This window comes from Sus scrofa, chromosome 6 (assembly GCF_054392235.1).
Source record: "Sus scrofa isolate SSC_HxYL_T2T_F1_AM1 chromosome 6, Sscrofa_HxYL_maternal_Yorkshire_Landrace_v2.0, whole genome shotgun sequence".
Lineage (NCBI taxonomy): Eukaryota > Metazoa > Chordata > Mammalia > Artiodactyla > Suidae > Sus > Sus scrofa.
Window position 1 is genome coordinate 163636664 of NC_139388.1, and position 17454 is coordinate 163654117.

General features: G+C 42.6%; 1 protein-coding gene across 1 annotated transcript in view; it reads right to left on the reverse strand.

Annotated features, from left to right (window-relative positions):
* The window catches only part of SCP2 (sterol carrier protein 2), a 124775-nt gene that overhangs the window by 12036 nt on the left and 95285 nt on the right, over positions 1–17454 (reverse strand). The window contains 1 exon segment of the mRNA NM_001168415.1: positions 7587–7680. Coding sequence (NP_001161887.1) covers positions 7587–7680 — 94 coding nt within the window.

The following is a 17454-nucleotide window of genomic DNA, read 5'->3' on the forward strand; positions in this document are numbered from 1 at the left end:
TTTAAGATAGCTATCCTTAATGCCGTGTCATTAAATATTCTCTTCCATAACTGTGAATGATCATATATAATCATTAATGGTAGACGTGCACTATACTCTACTTAGCCAATACTCTGTTGCTTGAAGTTTAGGCTAGTCCTAACTTCTGGCTGGTATTATACGATGCTGGAAATAATCCTCTTCTATCTAAATATGCTGCTATCACCTCATTTATTTAACCTCCAAGAATTAAACTCTGCTAATTAATAACAATGAGTCTGCAATCAGCACAGGTTTGAACTCCTGCTCTGCCATGTATTTACATAACCCTGAGCCAATTACAAAATCTCTCTGAATCTCAGATTTCTCATCCATGACGTGGAGAAAATTATAGTAGCGATCCTCATAGAGTTGTATGGTATTTAAATAACCAGAAAGCCCAGAGTAACTGCTCAGTAAGCGTTAGCATCTTCCCCCCATTCTTTCACTCTACGCTCTGTCTGCTATTCCTGCGCCAACATTACGGCTTTATACACGTACTTTACTCTTTGGTACGGTGAATTCCCATAATTCCTCTCTTCCAAAGATTCTTGACTCTTCTTGGATTTGTTTCGGGGATTTTTTCCCTCAAGGATGTACATTATAATCATACAGTAAGTTCTTCCTCCAAGAACACTACTGGATTTAAGATGGGATTACATAGGTATATGGATCTGTTCAGAGGAGAAGTGACACCTTCACAATTCTCAGTCCTCCCATCCATGAATATGGTATATGCTCAAGTTTTCCTTGATGTCCCTCAGCAGCATTTGGTCATTTTTCTCCACACAGGTTTTTGTACATTCCTTGCCATGTTTATTCTTAGTTATTTTATATTGCTTTTGTCAATAACATATTTTTTCATGCTATTTTATGACTGGGTTATTGTAAATATACTAATCTCTATATATTTATTTTGGAATTGGCAACCTCTTGAGTTTTCTTATAATTTCTGATAGTTTTTATTTCCCATCTTTTTTAGTTCAGCCTTCCATCCCTGCAATGAGTTGTATCCAAGATTCTTCCTTTTGGTATCATAATATTTACTCTTTTACAAAGATTTTAGTATTTACTATGCTCAGACATTGTGCTAAGTACCTGAAATATTCAAAAACATTATCGGATACTAACCTTGGTTCCTATGCATGCAGAGAGTCTGGTCTAAGTTCTTTTTTATAACAATTTGAGATATAATTTACATACCATGAAATCTATCCTTTTAAAGTATATATTTTAGTATAGCCCAAGTGGTGCAATCAAACCACTATCTAATTTTAGAATATCCTTATCACCCCAAAAAGAAACCCATACCCATTAGCAGTTACCCCCCCACCTTCTCCCACCCTGCCTGCCCCTGGCAATCAATAAACTTTCTGTCTCGGTGCATTTGCTTGTCCTAGACATTTCATACAAATGGAATAATTTTAATATATGATTTTTGCGACTGGCTTCTTTCATTTAATATAATGCTTTTAATGTTCATCCATGGCGAAGCATGTATCAGTAATTAATTCCTTTTTATGGCCAAATAATATTCCATTGTGTACATGCAGCACATTTGGGTCTTTTTTTTCTTCCATTTTTTTCATTTTTAGGGCCACACCTGTTGCATACGGAAGTTTCCAGGCTAGGGGTTGAATCGGAGCAGCCTACGCCACAGCCACAGCCACAGCAACGTGGGATCCAAGGCACATCTGTGACCTATTCCGCAGCTCGAGGCAATGCCAGATCCTTAGCCCACTGAACAAGGCTAGGGATCAAACCTGCATCCTCATGGATACTAGTTGGGTTCTTAACTCACTGAGCCACAATGGGAATTCCAGATGTGGCACCTTTTGTATAACCATTCATCAGTTGCTGGCCGTTTCCCCTTTTTACTGTAAATAATGCTGCTATGGAAATTTGTGTACACATCTTTACAAGGACTTAGGCTCTAATTCCTTAGGTATATATCTAGAAGGGATTTTTTTGGGTCATAAAGTGATGTTTTACTTTTTGAGGAATTACCAAACTGTTTTCCAAAATGGCTACGACATGTGACAAACCTACCAGCAATGAATGAAGGTTCTGATTTCTCCACATCTTTACAACATCTTTTGTCTTTTTTATTTTAGTCATCCTAGTACATGTGCCCATCTTTCTCTTATACACAGATAACACACTTGAACCTACTCAGAATCAACCATGGGTCTTAGGACTCTAAGGAAGTTATTCTGAAAATACTGAGTCATGGCCTCAACAGCCACAGAGGCAATTTTTTTTTTTTTTGGTCTTTTTAGGGTCACATCCATGGCATATCGAGGTTCCCAGGTGAGAGGTCGAAGCGGAGCTGCAGCTGCCAGCCTACACCACAGCCACGTCAGATCCGAGCCGCATCTGCGACCTGCACCATAGCTCACGGCAGCGCCGGATCCTTAACCCATGAGCAAGGCCAGGGATCGAACCTGTGTCCTTATGGATCCTAGTCAGATTCGTTTCCTCTAAGCCACAATGGGAACACCACAGAGGTAATTCTTACATGTCAGTGTCCTAAAATCAACTATCAATACTTTCTAGTTAAATTAATTAGACAGGTATTAATATTAGTTCATTGAGCAGAAAAAACAACTGAGGCTCAAAAACGGTTAAGAATTCTTTAGACTGGGAGTTCCTGACATGGCTCAGTGGTTAAGGAACCCGACTAGTATCCATAAGGATGCATGTTTGATCCCTGGCCTTGCTCAGTGGGTTAAAGATCTGGTGTTGCTGTGGCTGTGGTGTAGGCCGGCATCTATAGCTCTGATTCCGCCCTTAGCCTGGGAACTTCCATATGCCACGGATGTGGCCCTGAAAAGACAAAAAAAAAAAGAAGAAGAAGAAGAAGAATTCTTTAGACTATACTCTAACCTACTGCCAAGTAATCCATCTAATATAACCTACATAGCACTAACATAATTCATCTAATACCACTTTCGGGTTTGAATTTAAACGGCTGCCCATAGCCTACAGGATAGTCTGTCTTTACCATTCAAGACTCCTCATAATCTGAAGGCTCTGTATTGGTTCTTATCTTCAGATCCTTTTTCATCTTTCTCAGATTTCTCGTTCTAGTAATACCATTCTGAATGCCAGGAACACACGTGCTTCTATGTCCTTGCTCACTCCCTGACTCGAGTCACTCACCTCCTCCCATTCTCCACTCTCACTCCCATCTCATCACTTTAAATCTCAGCTCACATACGAACTCTTCAGGGAAGGCTTTTTCGTCTCTACTGGACACTTGGGTGGCCCTTTGCAAGTAGCACCCAGTGCACGTTTCTTGTAAAAGTAGTTATCTTCTTCTGGGAAAAAAAATGTTCCATGACTTTCTTGCCACTAAACTCAAAGTTCCCTGAAGGGCAGAGACATTATGAGCAGCAAGCAGTTTGACCAGGGCTCAGTCTCAGGTTGGCTGAACTTCAAATTCAGTGCCCTTGCCATGCGATCATACCACAAAGTAGGTTACATCAACAATTCCAAACTTTAGCCTATGAAAGTGGTTTCCGTCACCATAAATGAATTAAAAGAAAGTTCAAAGTATTTTCCACATTCCTTGAAATCTTTTACCCATCAAGGGTCTGTGAAAATAATGTCGAAGAGCAGGTGCTGGGCCACCCACAGCGCCAGGCCGCCTCTGGGGCCAGTGGCCCAGGAATGACCATGTCTAGCTGCGTCCGCCCGAAATGCTTGCTCGAGGCCTCAGAAGAGCCATGGCAGACCCCAGCACATGAGCGCAGAAGAACACCAGCAAATGTTTAGAAATTCCTCCTGAACACTTGGAGAGAAATTTCTCCCACTTCCTTAAGACAGACACAGATTAATTTTGTACTTGCTGTGACTTTGGAGAACCAACGGATCCTCTTAGAAAACCCCGTCCTTTGGTCAACAAAAACATTTTTCCACTGAAGAGGGAGTGAGCGAGGGTAGGGAAACCGATGAAGAGCACAGAGTTACAAGGGCGAAACTGGAGATCTTCACACTGAGAGAGCTCTGAGGGCCTCCTTGCCTGAAAAAAAGGACTGCTTTCTGAGTAGGCAGGAGGTCAGGGGGTAGGTCCTGTCGTAAACTTAATAGGAACAAAAAAATGAAGACAGAATTCAAAGAAGGGAGGTGGGGTATTGCTAACAAAGACAAAAGTGGAAATAAAAGCTGGCCAGACTTCCTTTGCTGGTGCAGAAAAGGCATGAACCGACAAAAGATTTCAAGACTTTCACTTTTTAGGGCTGCAAACATTTAGGAAACTGACAGTCGTGGGAAGGGGAAAAGAAACAAGGGGACAGGGTCCGGGCAAGTGAGGTTACAGAGGGAGGAGAGGAGCATTCAAAGAGGTGAACATGTGCAAAGCTAAGAGACGACCGTGAAACGAAAACAGCACTGTCTTGCTAACCCCGGGAATGAAGAATGAAGACGGACAAACAGACACACCAGATACAAAAAACTATTTACAGGTTCTGGCGGTTTTTTTGAGACAGAATCAAGTTGGAAAAACAAACAAACAAACAAACAAAAAAAAACAAAACAGGGTGATCTGGCAGAAGCAACAATCCTATGGGTTACTCTGCAGGTAATTATTGGTGGCATGAAAAAAGTTTTTTTCAAGCTGACCCCTTGGACAGTCCAGCTTCATTTTAGTGGACATTGGTAATGAAAGAAATGTTTAAAACAATATTCAGATATATTTTCCTACTAGACTGGCAATGATCTTTTTTTTTTTTTTTTTTTTTTAAACCAGCCAATAAAGCAATGGAGATGGTGTGAAGAAAAGTCACTCTTGTGACTTGTCATTAAGTCTATACATGAACAGCCTCCTTTTGGTGGACAGTTTGGCAATATGTATCAAAATGCTGGAGTGCCCGTCGTGGCTCAGTGGTTAACGAATCCGACTAGGAACCAGGAGGTTGTGGATTTGGTCCCTGGCCTTGCTCCATGGGTTAAGGATCCGGCGTTGCCATGAGCTGTGGTGCAGGTTGCAGGCGCGGCTCGGATCCCGAGTTGCTGTGGTGCTGGCGTAGGCCGGTGGCTACAGCTCCGATTGGACCCCTAGCCTGGGAACCTCCATATGCTGTGGGAGCGGCCCAAGAAATGGCAAAGAGACAAAAAAAAAAAAAAAAAAAATGCTAAACATACATACCCAGTGACTCAATAATGCCCCCCCAATTACTTATGCTAAGGTGATCACGGTATTAAGTACTTAGAGATGAGTGCAAAAGGAGATGAATTATGCCACTTTTTTACTTGCAAGATTTAAATACAACCTGATGTTCATCCTAGGAGGCTAGTTAAATAGACTGTGATACAGACATTCCAATGTACACTACGTGGTCATTAAAACTGATGGTGAGGATTTGTATTTACAGGCAGGGAACAAACTGTCAAGAGGAAAAAACGCAGGTTATAAAACAACAAGTAGGGAGTTCCCGTTGTGGCTCCGTGGTTAATAAACCCAACTGGTATCCACGCAGGTTCGATCCCCGGCCTTGCTCTGTGGCTTAAGGATCTGGCGTTGCTGTGAGCTTTGATGTAGGTCGAAGACACGGCTTGGATCCCAAGTTGCTGTGGCTGCAGCTGGCAGCTGTAGTTCCCATTCAACCCCTAGCCTGGGAACTTCCATATGCTGTGAGTGCGGCCCTAAAAAAGACAACAAAACAAAACAAAACACACAGACACACACACACACGCCAAAAAACCAAAAAACCAGCAAGTAGGCCCACGCTAGTGTATCCCTGCGAGATGGTGGGAGGATGGGTCTGCAGCTCCTGGGCCAGTGCCTGCCTGCTGGGAACTGTCAGCCCTGGCTCCTTCTGCCTCAGGAAGGGCCTGATCATTCGGAAAATTCTAGAAATGCAGGGTGATTTGTCAAGACACATCAGGCACATTAGCTGTTTTCCCACCCACAGTGCAATCACCTGAAGATGTTAGGAAATCCTTTGTGCCACACAAGGGAGTTACGAGATACAATGTCTGCCTTTGATTGTGGCTCTAACATGTTGAAACACACACTTCTTATCCCCACTTTCATAAGTGGTTAACTAGACTTAGGTAACAGGACTTAGCAGAGTCAGTCACCTATTGAATTTACTTATAACTCTTTTCCCAAAGTGGATTATTATTATTATTATTTATTTTTTTTTTTTGGCTGTACCCTCAGCACGTGGAAGTTCCCAGGCCAGGGATCAAACCCACCCCATAGCAGCATCCTGAGCCACAGCAGTAATAATGCTGCACCACCACGGACTTCTGAAATGCACACCTTAAATGTTCTGAATCCTTTTCTTTACTTTAGCCCACTTTGTTCAGCTATCGATAGATGTATAATCTGAATTGTGGTACCTGTGGCTGGAACTGTGCCTTGTTGGTCTCAAAATTAAAAATCCACTGTGAAATTCCAAGATGCCTCGAAGTTTGAAACAAAGTAAACATCTTATTTTGCCTAAAGAAAATAATTCTCTTTCTGGAGAAAGAGTTACTGTTAGATTGCCCTAGTATGATTATTATCTATCAAGAACTAATTACCATACATTTACTGCAGACCTGGACAAAAAAAAAAAAAAAATAGGTCTGTATATAGAATATAATTTTTAAAACTCAACATGTATTGTATGATCCTCATTATGTAAACTATGTCCATATACACAGAGAGATGCCTTCAGAAGATATTTAAATTTTTTTTTAGATGTTTCCATATATTTTTTTTTCTTTTTCAACTGCACCCAACACTTCATATGGAAGTTCCCAGATCTGGAATCGAATCTGAGCTGGTGCTACAACCTATACCACAGCTGTGGCAATGTCAGATCCTTCATCTACCGTACTGGGTCAGGGATCAAACCGGTGCCACCACAGAGACAAGCTGGATCATTAACCAACTGTGCCACAGCAGAAACTCCTATATAATTTTTTAAGTCAACTCATTTTTATAAAAGAAAAACAAATTTTAAAACTTTGGGCGTTTCCATTGTGGTTCAGCAGAAACGAATCTGACTAGTATCCATGAGGACGCAGATTCAATCCCTGGCCTCGCACAGTGGGTTAAGGATCTGGTGTTGTCGTGAGCTGTGGTGTAGATCGCAGACAGGGCTCGGATCTGGCATGGCTGTGGCTCTGGCGTAGGCTGGCGGCTACAGCTCTGATTCGACCCCTAGCCTGGGAACTTCCATATGCCACAGATGTGGTCCTAAAAAGACAAACAAAACAAAACAAAAACTTGGAAAAACTCAAGCACAAAAAAAATTCTTTTCAACATGAGTTTTGATATTAGGCACCTTTAAAGGCTCCTTTAAATATTATTCCTTTGAACAGTACTTTCTAAATAAGATCCTTTTAATTCAGAAAGAAATGACACCAAAATAAACAATAACTAAAATCTGGAGATTTACACATCTCTTAAAATGCACTCTTACTAAAATTACAAAGAAGCCATAAGAGACACTCAAAAATCTAAAATACACTCAATTCTTGACAATATGACATAAATTTTCAACTTGTACCACTTCTGGGCTTCCTCAAGCCCCAGGGTCCTCCTGGCAGCATCTTATATAAATCTTACTTACCTCTTCAAGCCTCTTCTCAATCTCCTTAAAGACAAGATTTGCCTTAAATCCGTCAAGTGTAGAGCTGGTTGGAACAGCCTCAACTTGGGGAGATCTAAAAGAACCAGGGAAAAGAATCGATTTCAAGCAGAGTCATATAGGTACTAGGTTTTTCAACGATTATACAGTAGTAATTTTCAAAAAAATGCTACCAGAGATGTTGTGACTCCTACCCAGAGAAAATTGTTATTAAGTCAGTACAACGATTAAGCTTTTCTTCTCACCTTTTCAACAAAAACTGAGTACCCATTGGGTGAGAGGCACTGTCCTTAAAAATGTGGCAAAACAATAAACCTACCCTCAAGGAGCTTCTATAAGAGTGGGACAAAAGGTACAAAAAAAAAAAACCAAAAAACATAGTTACTATGAAGAAAACAAGGCAAGCTAAGGGGATATAAAGGAAGCACATTTATGTCTGTTGGGTGGTCTGTTTTAGATAACCTGGTTGGAAAAACCCCGCTGAAGAGCTGATATTTAAATCGGGTCTTCTTTTTTTTCTGTCTTTTTTGCCATTTCTCGGGCCACTCCCGAGGCATATGGAGATTCCCAGGCTAGGGGTCTAATCGGAGCTGTAGCCACCGGTCTACGCCAGAGCCACAGCAACGTGGGATCTGAGCCGTGTCTGCAACCTACACCACGTCACGGCAATGCCGGATCCTTAACCCACGGAGCAAGGCCAGGGACCGAACCCGCAACCTCATGGTTCCTAGTCGGATTCGTTAACCACTGCGCCACTACGGGAACTCCAAAATCGGGTCTTAAATTAAGTCCATGAGCCAGCCACGTAAAGATTAAGGTGGGGAGGTCAGTTCTCCTTCTGGGGTAAGGAACCTGAGGTAGGAACCAGCTTGTCAGGGAGAGGAACTAGTAGAAGGGCAGCATGGCTGGAGCAGAGGAGAAGATCTGAGGTCCCCGAAAGGTACAGGGCAAGACAGCAAGGGCACGGCTAGCACTTGGGGGTTTATTTCAAGTATCACGAGAAGAACTGCAGGGTAGGAGCCGGAAAGTAGCACAACCCAATGTACAACATGTTTTAAAAAACAAATCTGGCGGCCGGCTGGAGAACGGACTGTAAGGGGGTACGTGGGGAGGCAGGGAGGCCAACTAAGAAGCCACTGCAGAAGTCCAGGCAAGAGACGGCGGTGACGAAACAGGGTGTGAAGAAGTGGGGAGGAAGCAGAGGTGGGACTGCAGACTTATTTTTTAGCTAGGTCACAAGATGTGACTGTCACAACATCTGGCTGGCTGATACTTAGGGAACAATTCTAGACCGATGGCCTGATGTGGCAGAAGGAAAAGCGTCCCTGCTGCCACAAAGGCCTGGGTTAGAATCCCAAGGCTTCCTCCACGCGCTAGCCACGGGACTCTGAGCAAGCTTCTTGCTCTCTGTGCAGCCTCTAGTGGGGAGGCTGGGAAGAAGGGGCCGAGGACTTTACAGAATTAAATAGAATCTTGTGCGTGAGGTGCCCAGAGGAGACCCTGGCCCCCAGTAAAATATGACCGTTACGGGCTGCAGAGACTCAAGAGTTAGATCCAGACAGACACTTCAAGGGTCTGAGGAAGATGAAGGCGCCTTAGGATTTTAAGTAATGCCTCTGACATCCCACAAGCACGCCGGCGGTAGCTGGAGCTGAGACTAGAACAACAAACAAGGGAAGTCAAGAGCATGGCAGCTGCTCAGTAAGCAAAGCACTTCTTTCCTTCTTTCTCTACCCCTTCTCCTTCCTTCTCTCTTTCTCTCTCCCCACCCACCCCATCCAGTTTTCCTTTCCCTCGGGACTCCCTGTGCCTGGAACACTTCTGTCTTAGCAAACACCCTCTTACCCTGCAAGATCCAGGCCAGGAACCTCCCCTTCAGTAAAACCCAACTACATGTCAGCTTCTCAAAAGCAGATGACATAGCTTTAAAAAAAAATCTTAACTTATAACCCCAGTTCTTGGCACACAATGGGTATTCAGAAAATAGGAACTGAATTGCACCGAACTCCCCCTTAGCTAAATTCTAATATTTTTCCTGTTCCCTTTGGAGCAGAATTATCTATGGCACACCATCTTTGCAGTCAAAAGGCAGAATGAGTGACCTAAAATCAAGGGATTACAACTAGTCTGCCTCAAGCCAATCTCATTTCATTAATGGTCCAACATAATCCTTACTGCGTCCCTCTCCAAGACTGCCGCTCCTAACTGTATGTGACAAAAGAATAACTGACACTTTTCAGTGTCTGTACAAAGTATCTTGATACTTTGTGGAACAGAGTCAGGAGAAGTTCTGACAGGTCACCACAGCAGATATTGACCATGCTTCGTTTATTTTGGTTTTTTTTTTTTTTTTTTTTTTTTTTTTGCCTTTTCTAGGGCCGCACCCTCGGCATACGGCGGTTCCCAGGCTAGAGGTCTAATCGGAGCTGTAGCTACCGGCCTACGCCAGAGCCACAGCAAAACCAGATCTGAGCCGTGTCTGCAACCTACACTACAGCTCATGGCAACGCCGGGATCCTTAACCCACTGAGCGAGGCCAGGGATCGAACCCGCCACCTCATGGTTCCTAGTTGGATTGTTTCTGCTGCACCACGGGAACTCCTTACCATGCTTGTTTTGAAAAGCTCATCAAGCTACTGATTTAGCAACTTTACACCCAGATGGGGGGAGGGATCAATATATAAAGCTGCATCAATAGTTTCAGAAAATCCTTCATTTTTAAAAAATTTATCTCTTATTGTTATTTCCCCCAACACACTTTTTTTTCCACTGCCTTCATATTTTATAACTTAAGTGATGAATGTATGCCCTGCTTTAGGGAGCTGAATACAATAACTTACATAATATCAGAAAAGAGATGACTCATATTACAAAAGGATGTTCCTTGTGATTTCTTTATACACAAAGTTCTTTTAGTAGAAACTAAATTCTGATTATCTTTGTTTTTTTAATTGGTTTATACATGAATTTTCTGGAACAAATCTAATCTGTAAAATGTTGGATGCTCACCATCACTAATTATTAGAGACATGCAAATCAAAGCAACAATGAGGTACCATGGCACACCAGTTAGAGTAGCCATCAAACAAACAACGGATGCTGGAGAGGATGTTGAGAAAAGGGAACCCTCCTTCACTGTTGGTGGGAATGTAAATTGGTGCAATCACTATGGAAAACAGTATGGAAATACCTAAGAAAACTAAATATAGAACTACCATATGACCCGGCAATCCCACTCCTGGGCATATATCCAGACACTCACTGAAAAAGATACATGATAATGTGAGAAAAAAGAAACTATACATGTATGTGTGACTGGGTCACCATGCTGTACAGTAGAAAACTGACAAAACACTGTAAACCATCTATAATGAAAAAAAATAAAAAATCTTTATATATATATATAAAAAAAGATACATGTGTATGACTGGGTCACTTTGCTGTACAGTAGAAAACTGACAGACCACTGTACACCAACTACAATGGAAAAAATAAAAATCATCAAAAAATAAAAATAAATTAAAAAAAATAAGAACTGTCAAACTGTTAAAAATTAAATTAAAAAGATACATGCTCCCCTATGTTCGCAGCAGTACCATTCACAATAGCCAAGACATAGAAACAACCTAAATGCCCTTCCACAGATGAAGGTGTGGATTAAGAAGATGTGGTACATATATACAATGGAACACTACTCAGCCATTTAAAAGGACAAAATAATGCCATTTGGGAGTTCCTTTCATGGCTCAGTGGTTAACAAACCCGACTAGTACCCATGAGGATGCAGGTTCGATCCCTGGCCTCACTCAGTAGGTTAAGGATCTGGCAAGGCTGTGAGCTGTGGTGCAAGTTGCAGATGCAGCTCAGATCTGGCGTTACTGTGGCTGAGGCACAGGCCATCAGCTGCAGCGGAGGCCAGCGGCTGCAGCTCTGATTCGACTCCTAGCCTGGGAACCTCCATATGCCACGGGTACGGCCTAAAAAAAAAAAAAAAAGCCATTTGCAGCAACATGGATGCAACTATGAGTGAAGTTAAGTCAGAGAGAGAAAGACAAACACCGTATGATAGCACTTACATGCAGAATCTAAAATATGGCACAAATGATCTATCTACAAAACAGAAACAGATCATGGACATGGAGGACAGACTTGTGTTTGCAGGGGGAAGAGCGGAGGAAGTGAGATGGATTGGGAATCTGGGGTTAGTAGATGCAAACTGCTGCATTTGGAATGGATGGCCAATGGGATCCTGCTGTATAGCACAGAGAACTATATCCAATCATTTGTGATGGAACAGGATGGAAGATAATGTGAGAAAAAGAATGTGTGTGTGTGTAGTGTATATATATACACACACACACATATACGTATATATGTATATAACTGGGTCACTTTGCTGTAAGCAGAACACTGTAAATCAACTATAATAAAAAATAATAATAATTTATAACAGCCAGTTGTGTAAGAAGTTATATTTTGGCCTCTTAGATCCAAGAGTTCTTTTCTGTTATGACTTATAACTACTTCTTAATAATAAGCATTTACAGATTTCATTCTCAAAATAAAATAAAACAAATAAAATGTTGGAAGGCATTCTGAAGATTAACTATTTAGTGCATGGATTCCCTCCATGCTTCCCGGAATTTTCATTCTAAAGTCTAGAGTACAGGCACTGTTTCAACAATCTCAAAGCACAGAGTACAACAAAACAGGAGCTTTGAAGTCAAATAGATAACAGTTAGAATGGTGCAAGGGACTCCTAGGAAGAACTATTTGGTGTATGAACTGCCCCTATGCTTCCTGAAATTTTCATTCTAAGGCCCAGCGCACAGGTGCCATTTCAACAATGTCAAAGATCAGAAGCACAGAGCAGCCAACAAAACAGGAACTTTGAACTTGGAGAGATGAAGGTGAGTCTTGACTGCTACCATGTAAGACTCTCTGGCTCTCTTTCTTTCTTTATCTTTTTAGGGTTGCACCCACGGCACATGGAGGTTCCCAGGCTAGGGGTTGAATCGCAGCTGTAGACACTGGCCTACGACACAGCCACAGCAACACCAGATCTTTCACCACTGAGCGAGGCCAGGGATAGAACCTGAACCGGCATGGATGCTAGTCAGATTCGTTTCTGCTGAGCCATGACAGGAACTCTAAGACTCTCTTTAAATAAGTTGTTTTAACTCTGATCATCAATCTCCTCAGCTGTAAAATCTCATCTATAAAAAAGGTACAAAATTTACCAGGTGGGCTTTTCTGAGGATTAAACAAAGACGTGCAGATACAGCACCTGGCATGGTTCTGGTGCTCACACAACGCCCTCAAAATGTGGTTGTTAAAGAATTATTACAATTCAATAATAAAAAGACAACCCAATCTTCCAATCTTAAGATGACCAAAAGAGGAGTTTCCTGGTGGCTCAGCAGGTTAAGGATCCAGTGTTGTCAATGCTATGACATGGATTCAATGTCTGGCCCAGGAACTTGCATATGTTATGGGTGCAGGCAAATAAATAAGATAAAATAAAATGGCAAAATATCTGAATAGGTATGTTTCCTAAGATTACGAATGGCCAATAAGCACATGAAAAGATGCTCGACATTAGTCACGAGGGGAATGCAAATCAAAACCACAATGAGATACTACTTTACACCTACTTAGGATAGCTTAAAAAAAAAGCAGACAATAACAAGTGTTGAGAAGGATGTAAGGAAAATGGAATCCTAATAATAGAATTTTATTCAGCCATAAAAAAAGAATGAAGTACTACATTCATTCATTCACTCCTCTTTTTCTTTTCTCTTTTAGGGTTGCACCTGCGGCATATGAAGTTCCCAGACTAGGGAGTCAAATCAGATCTGTAGCTGGAGCTTAAACCACAGCCATCAGCAGGGCCAGGTCTCACGCCTCAGCCTGTGTGACCTACACCTCACCTGAGGGCAATGCCAGAACCTTAACCCACCAAGCAAGGCCAGGGATCGAACCTGCATCCTCATGGACACTATGTCAGGTTCTTAACCTGCTGGATCACAACAGGGACTCCTACATTCATTCTTACAATGTGGATGAACTTTGAAAACATGCTAAATGAAAGAGCAGTCACACAAGCCACATATAGTAGGATTTCATGTAAATGAAATATTCCAAATAGGTAAGTCCTTAGAGATAGAAAGCAGATTAGTGGTTGCCAGAGCCTGCAAGGAGGGGCGCAGGGGATTAACTGCTAATGGGTACATAGGCTCTTCTGGAGGTGCTAAAAAAGTTCTTAAATTGACTGTGGTGATGGTTGCACAACTCGATGATATACTAAAAACCACTGAATGTACACATAAAATGCATGAATTAGGAGTTCCTGTCGTCACACAGCGGAAACGAATCCAACTAGGAACCTTGAGCTTGCGGGTTTGATCCCTGGCCTCGCTCAGTGATCCCTGGCCCCGCAAGCGTTGCTGTGAGCTGTGGTGTAGGTTGCAGATGTGGCTTGGATCTGGTATTGCTGTGACATAGGCCGGCAGCTATAGCTCCAATTCGACCCCTAGCCTGGGAACCTCCATATGCTGTGGGTGCGGTCCTAAAAAATAAAAGATGAATAAAATAAAATGTATGAATTATGTGGCATGTGGATTATGTCCCAATAAGGCCGTTAAATATAATTTTTAAGGTGGCTGCTGTTATTCGTAGTGTTTGGGAAGAACAGAGTCCTACATTTTAATCAAATGTCCACCCCTAAATCTAATGTTTTACCAGTAACTAGTCTGTTCAAATTAGAGCCGACTGTGTAGTACGCACAGGACCAGAGAGTAAGTTGCAATCAGCAACTTCCCTTGACCTCTGAGCAGGCATAAGGTCCCATCAGGGACAGAAATCCAGCCTCAAGAGCCAAACTGGATTTCAATGAGTTCGATATGTTCCCCACTCTAAACTAAAAATTAAGGCTTATCTTTTCCAAGCCCCTCAGCGATATTTATAATTTAATAAATAAAACCAGGGAGTTCCCGTCGTGGCGCAGTGGTTAACAAATCTGACTAGGAACCAGGAGGTTGCGGGTTCGGTCCCTGCGCTTGCTCAGTGGGTTGACGATCCGGCGTTGCCGTGAGCTGTGGTGTAGGTTGCAGACGCGGCTCGGATCCTGCGTTGCTGTGGCTCTGGCGTAGGCCGGTGGCTGCAGCTCCGATTCGACCCCTAGCCTGGGAACCTCCATATGCCGCGGGAGCGGCCCAAAGAAATAGCAAAAAGACAAAAAGACAAAATAAATAAATAAATAAATAAATAAAATAAAACCATATTCAAACACTTAACCAGTGATGTGAACTAGAGAAACAGGAAACACGCTGGGAAATCAGAAATCAGGTTGACTGAGCTTGACCTTTGATCAAGATATTTTCACTCTTTTCTAACCGAGGGAAAGGTTAACATGTCCAACGCAAAGCAGTGAGATGCAAAAGCTGACGGGGTGCTCTTCCCACCAATCAGCACTGCCTCTCTGGTAATTCCAGTGTATAAAAAATAACAAGGATGTCCCGTCAGGTGACATTTCAGCAGTTTCATCATGTCATCATTTCAACTACGAACTAACTGGTGGCTATATTAGTATGGAGAAACATAAAAATCACCTAAGATTTTTTTTCATGTATTCTTACATGTCTTTTTTAAAACAAAACTAAAGTAGTGTGTGTGGTGTGTGTCCCGAGAAGGCCTAGCGGTAATAACAAGTACTCAGCAAGCAGCCACACCATGGTTTCTAAATGACACTCTCCACTAAAAAGGGCCAGGGCTCCTTGGAGAAACAGCTGATCCTAAGGCTGGGGCATGGAGAGCACAGGACGAGCCTGGAATACCTTCCTGAGCCAGAAACCAGCTTATGGGACAGTGCGAGCCAGCTAACAGGGGCTCCTGCCGGCCAAAGCAGGGACATCTTGAGTATCAAAAAGTGACACTGGAGTTCCCGTCGTGGCGCAGTGGTTAACGAATCCGACTAGGAACCATGAGGTTGCGGGTTCGGTCCCTGCCCTTGCTCAGTGGGTTAATGATCCGGCGTTGCCGTGAGCTGTGGTGTAGGTTGCAGACGCGGCTCGGATCCCGCGTTGCTGTGGCTCTGGCGTAGGCCGGTGGCTACAGCTCCGATTCGACCCCTAGCCTGGGAACCTCCATATGCCGCGGGAGCGGCCCAAAGAAATAGCAAAAAGACAAAAAAAAAAAAAAAAAAAAAAAAAAGTGACACTAATGAGTTATAACCCGGTGAGTAAGAATTCATGAGTTCATACCAATATATTTACGGTTAGATATAGATGGATATGAATACATTTTAAAATGGGAGAGAAGAGAGAGAAGAAAATGTCACTTATTAAATATAAGGCTTGGTTCGGCCTTCCCGTTGTGGCTCAGTGGTAACGAATCTGACTAGTAGCCATGAAGATGTGGGTTTGAGCCCTGACCTCGCTCAGTGGGTTGGGTAGCCGTGTTGCCGTGAGCTGTGCTGTGGGTCACAGATAGGGCTCAGATCTTTCGTTGCTGTGTCTCTGTGGTGCAGGCTGGCCGCTGCAGCTCTGATTCAACCCCCTAGCCTGGGAAACTACATGTGCCATGGGTACGGCTCTAAAAAGAACAAAACAAAACACTAAATTGGATCGTGAATAAGGAAAAAACTAAAGCTTATAGTATCTTTTAAAAAGATATTACTGCAATAATTGACAAACCGTGAATATGTTCTTAGGATTAGGTAACAGCATTTTATCAATGTTAAATTTCCTAACTTTGATAACTATACCGTGGTTAAGTAAGAGAATACCCTAGTTTTTAGAAATGTACGCTGAAATATTTAGGAATAAAAGAGCATAATGTCGCCAACTTTCTCGCAAATATTTCAAAAAGATATATATATAATTATAAAGCAAATGAGGCAACATCTAAACATTAGTGAATCTGAGTATAAGGTATATGGGAATTCCTTGTACTATTCCTATAACTTTTTCCTACATGTTTGAAACTGAAAAGGTTTCTAATTAAAAGAGAAATTTAGAAAATGAAAATGTGGAGTTCCCACCATGGCACAATGGCATTGGCGGTGTCTCTGTAGTGCCGGGACCCAGATTCGATCCCAAGCCTCCAGCACAGTGAGTTTAAGGATCAGGAAGAAGCTGCAGCATAGGTCCCAACTGCTGATCAGATCTGATCCCTAGCCTGATCCATGGCCTGGGAACTCCATGTGCCTCAGGGCAGCCAAAAAGGAAAAAAAGAAAGAGAGAAAGGAAGGAAGGGAAAAGAAAAGAGAAGATAAGAAAAGAAAAGAAAAGGCTGGGAGTTCCGGGCGAGGCTCAGTGGTTAACAACCCAACTAGTATCCATGAGGACGCAGGTTCAATCCCTGGCCTCGCTCAGTGGGTTAAGGATCCGGCGTTGCAGTGAGCTGTGGTGTAGGTCGCAGACTCAGCTTGGATCCTGAGTTGCTGTGGCTGTGGTGTAGGCCGATGGCTACAGCTCTGATTGGACCCCTCACCTGGGAATCTCCATATGCCTCAGGTGCCATCCTAAAAAAGACAAAAAGACAAAAGAAGCAACAACAACAAAAAAAAAAGGGGGGAAAAAAGGAAAGAAAATGAAAAGGCTAATCACCTACAATTCCACCACCTGCAGCAAGTTTCGCACATTCGTTTTTTCCACACTGTTTCTTCCAGTCCCTGTTTATGAGCACACATACAGAGATACAACTTACAGTTCTAACTTTGTCCCACAGGCAACTGCCAAGAATCTTTGACCCACAGGCACCTGTGCTCAGGGTGCCTAATCTTTAGCTTACAGGTGATTGTGTTTAGGATGCAATTAAGCCAGGGAGAAGGCCAAGGAAGGACTCGAAG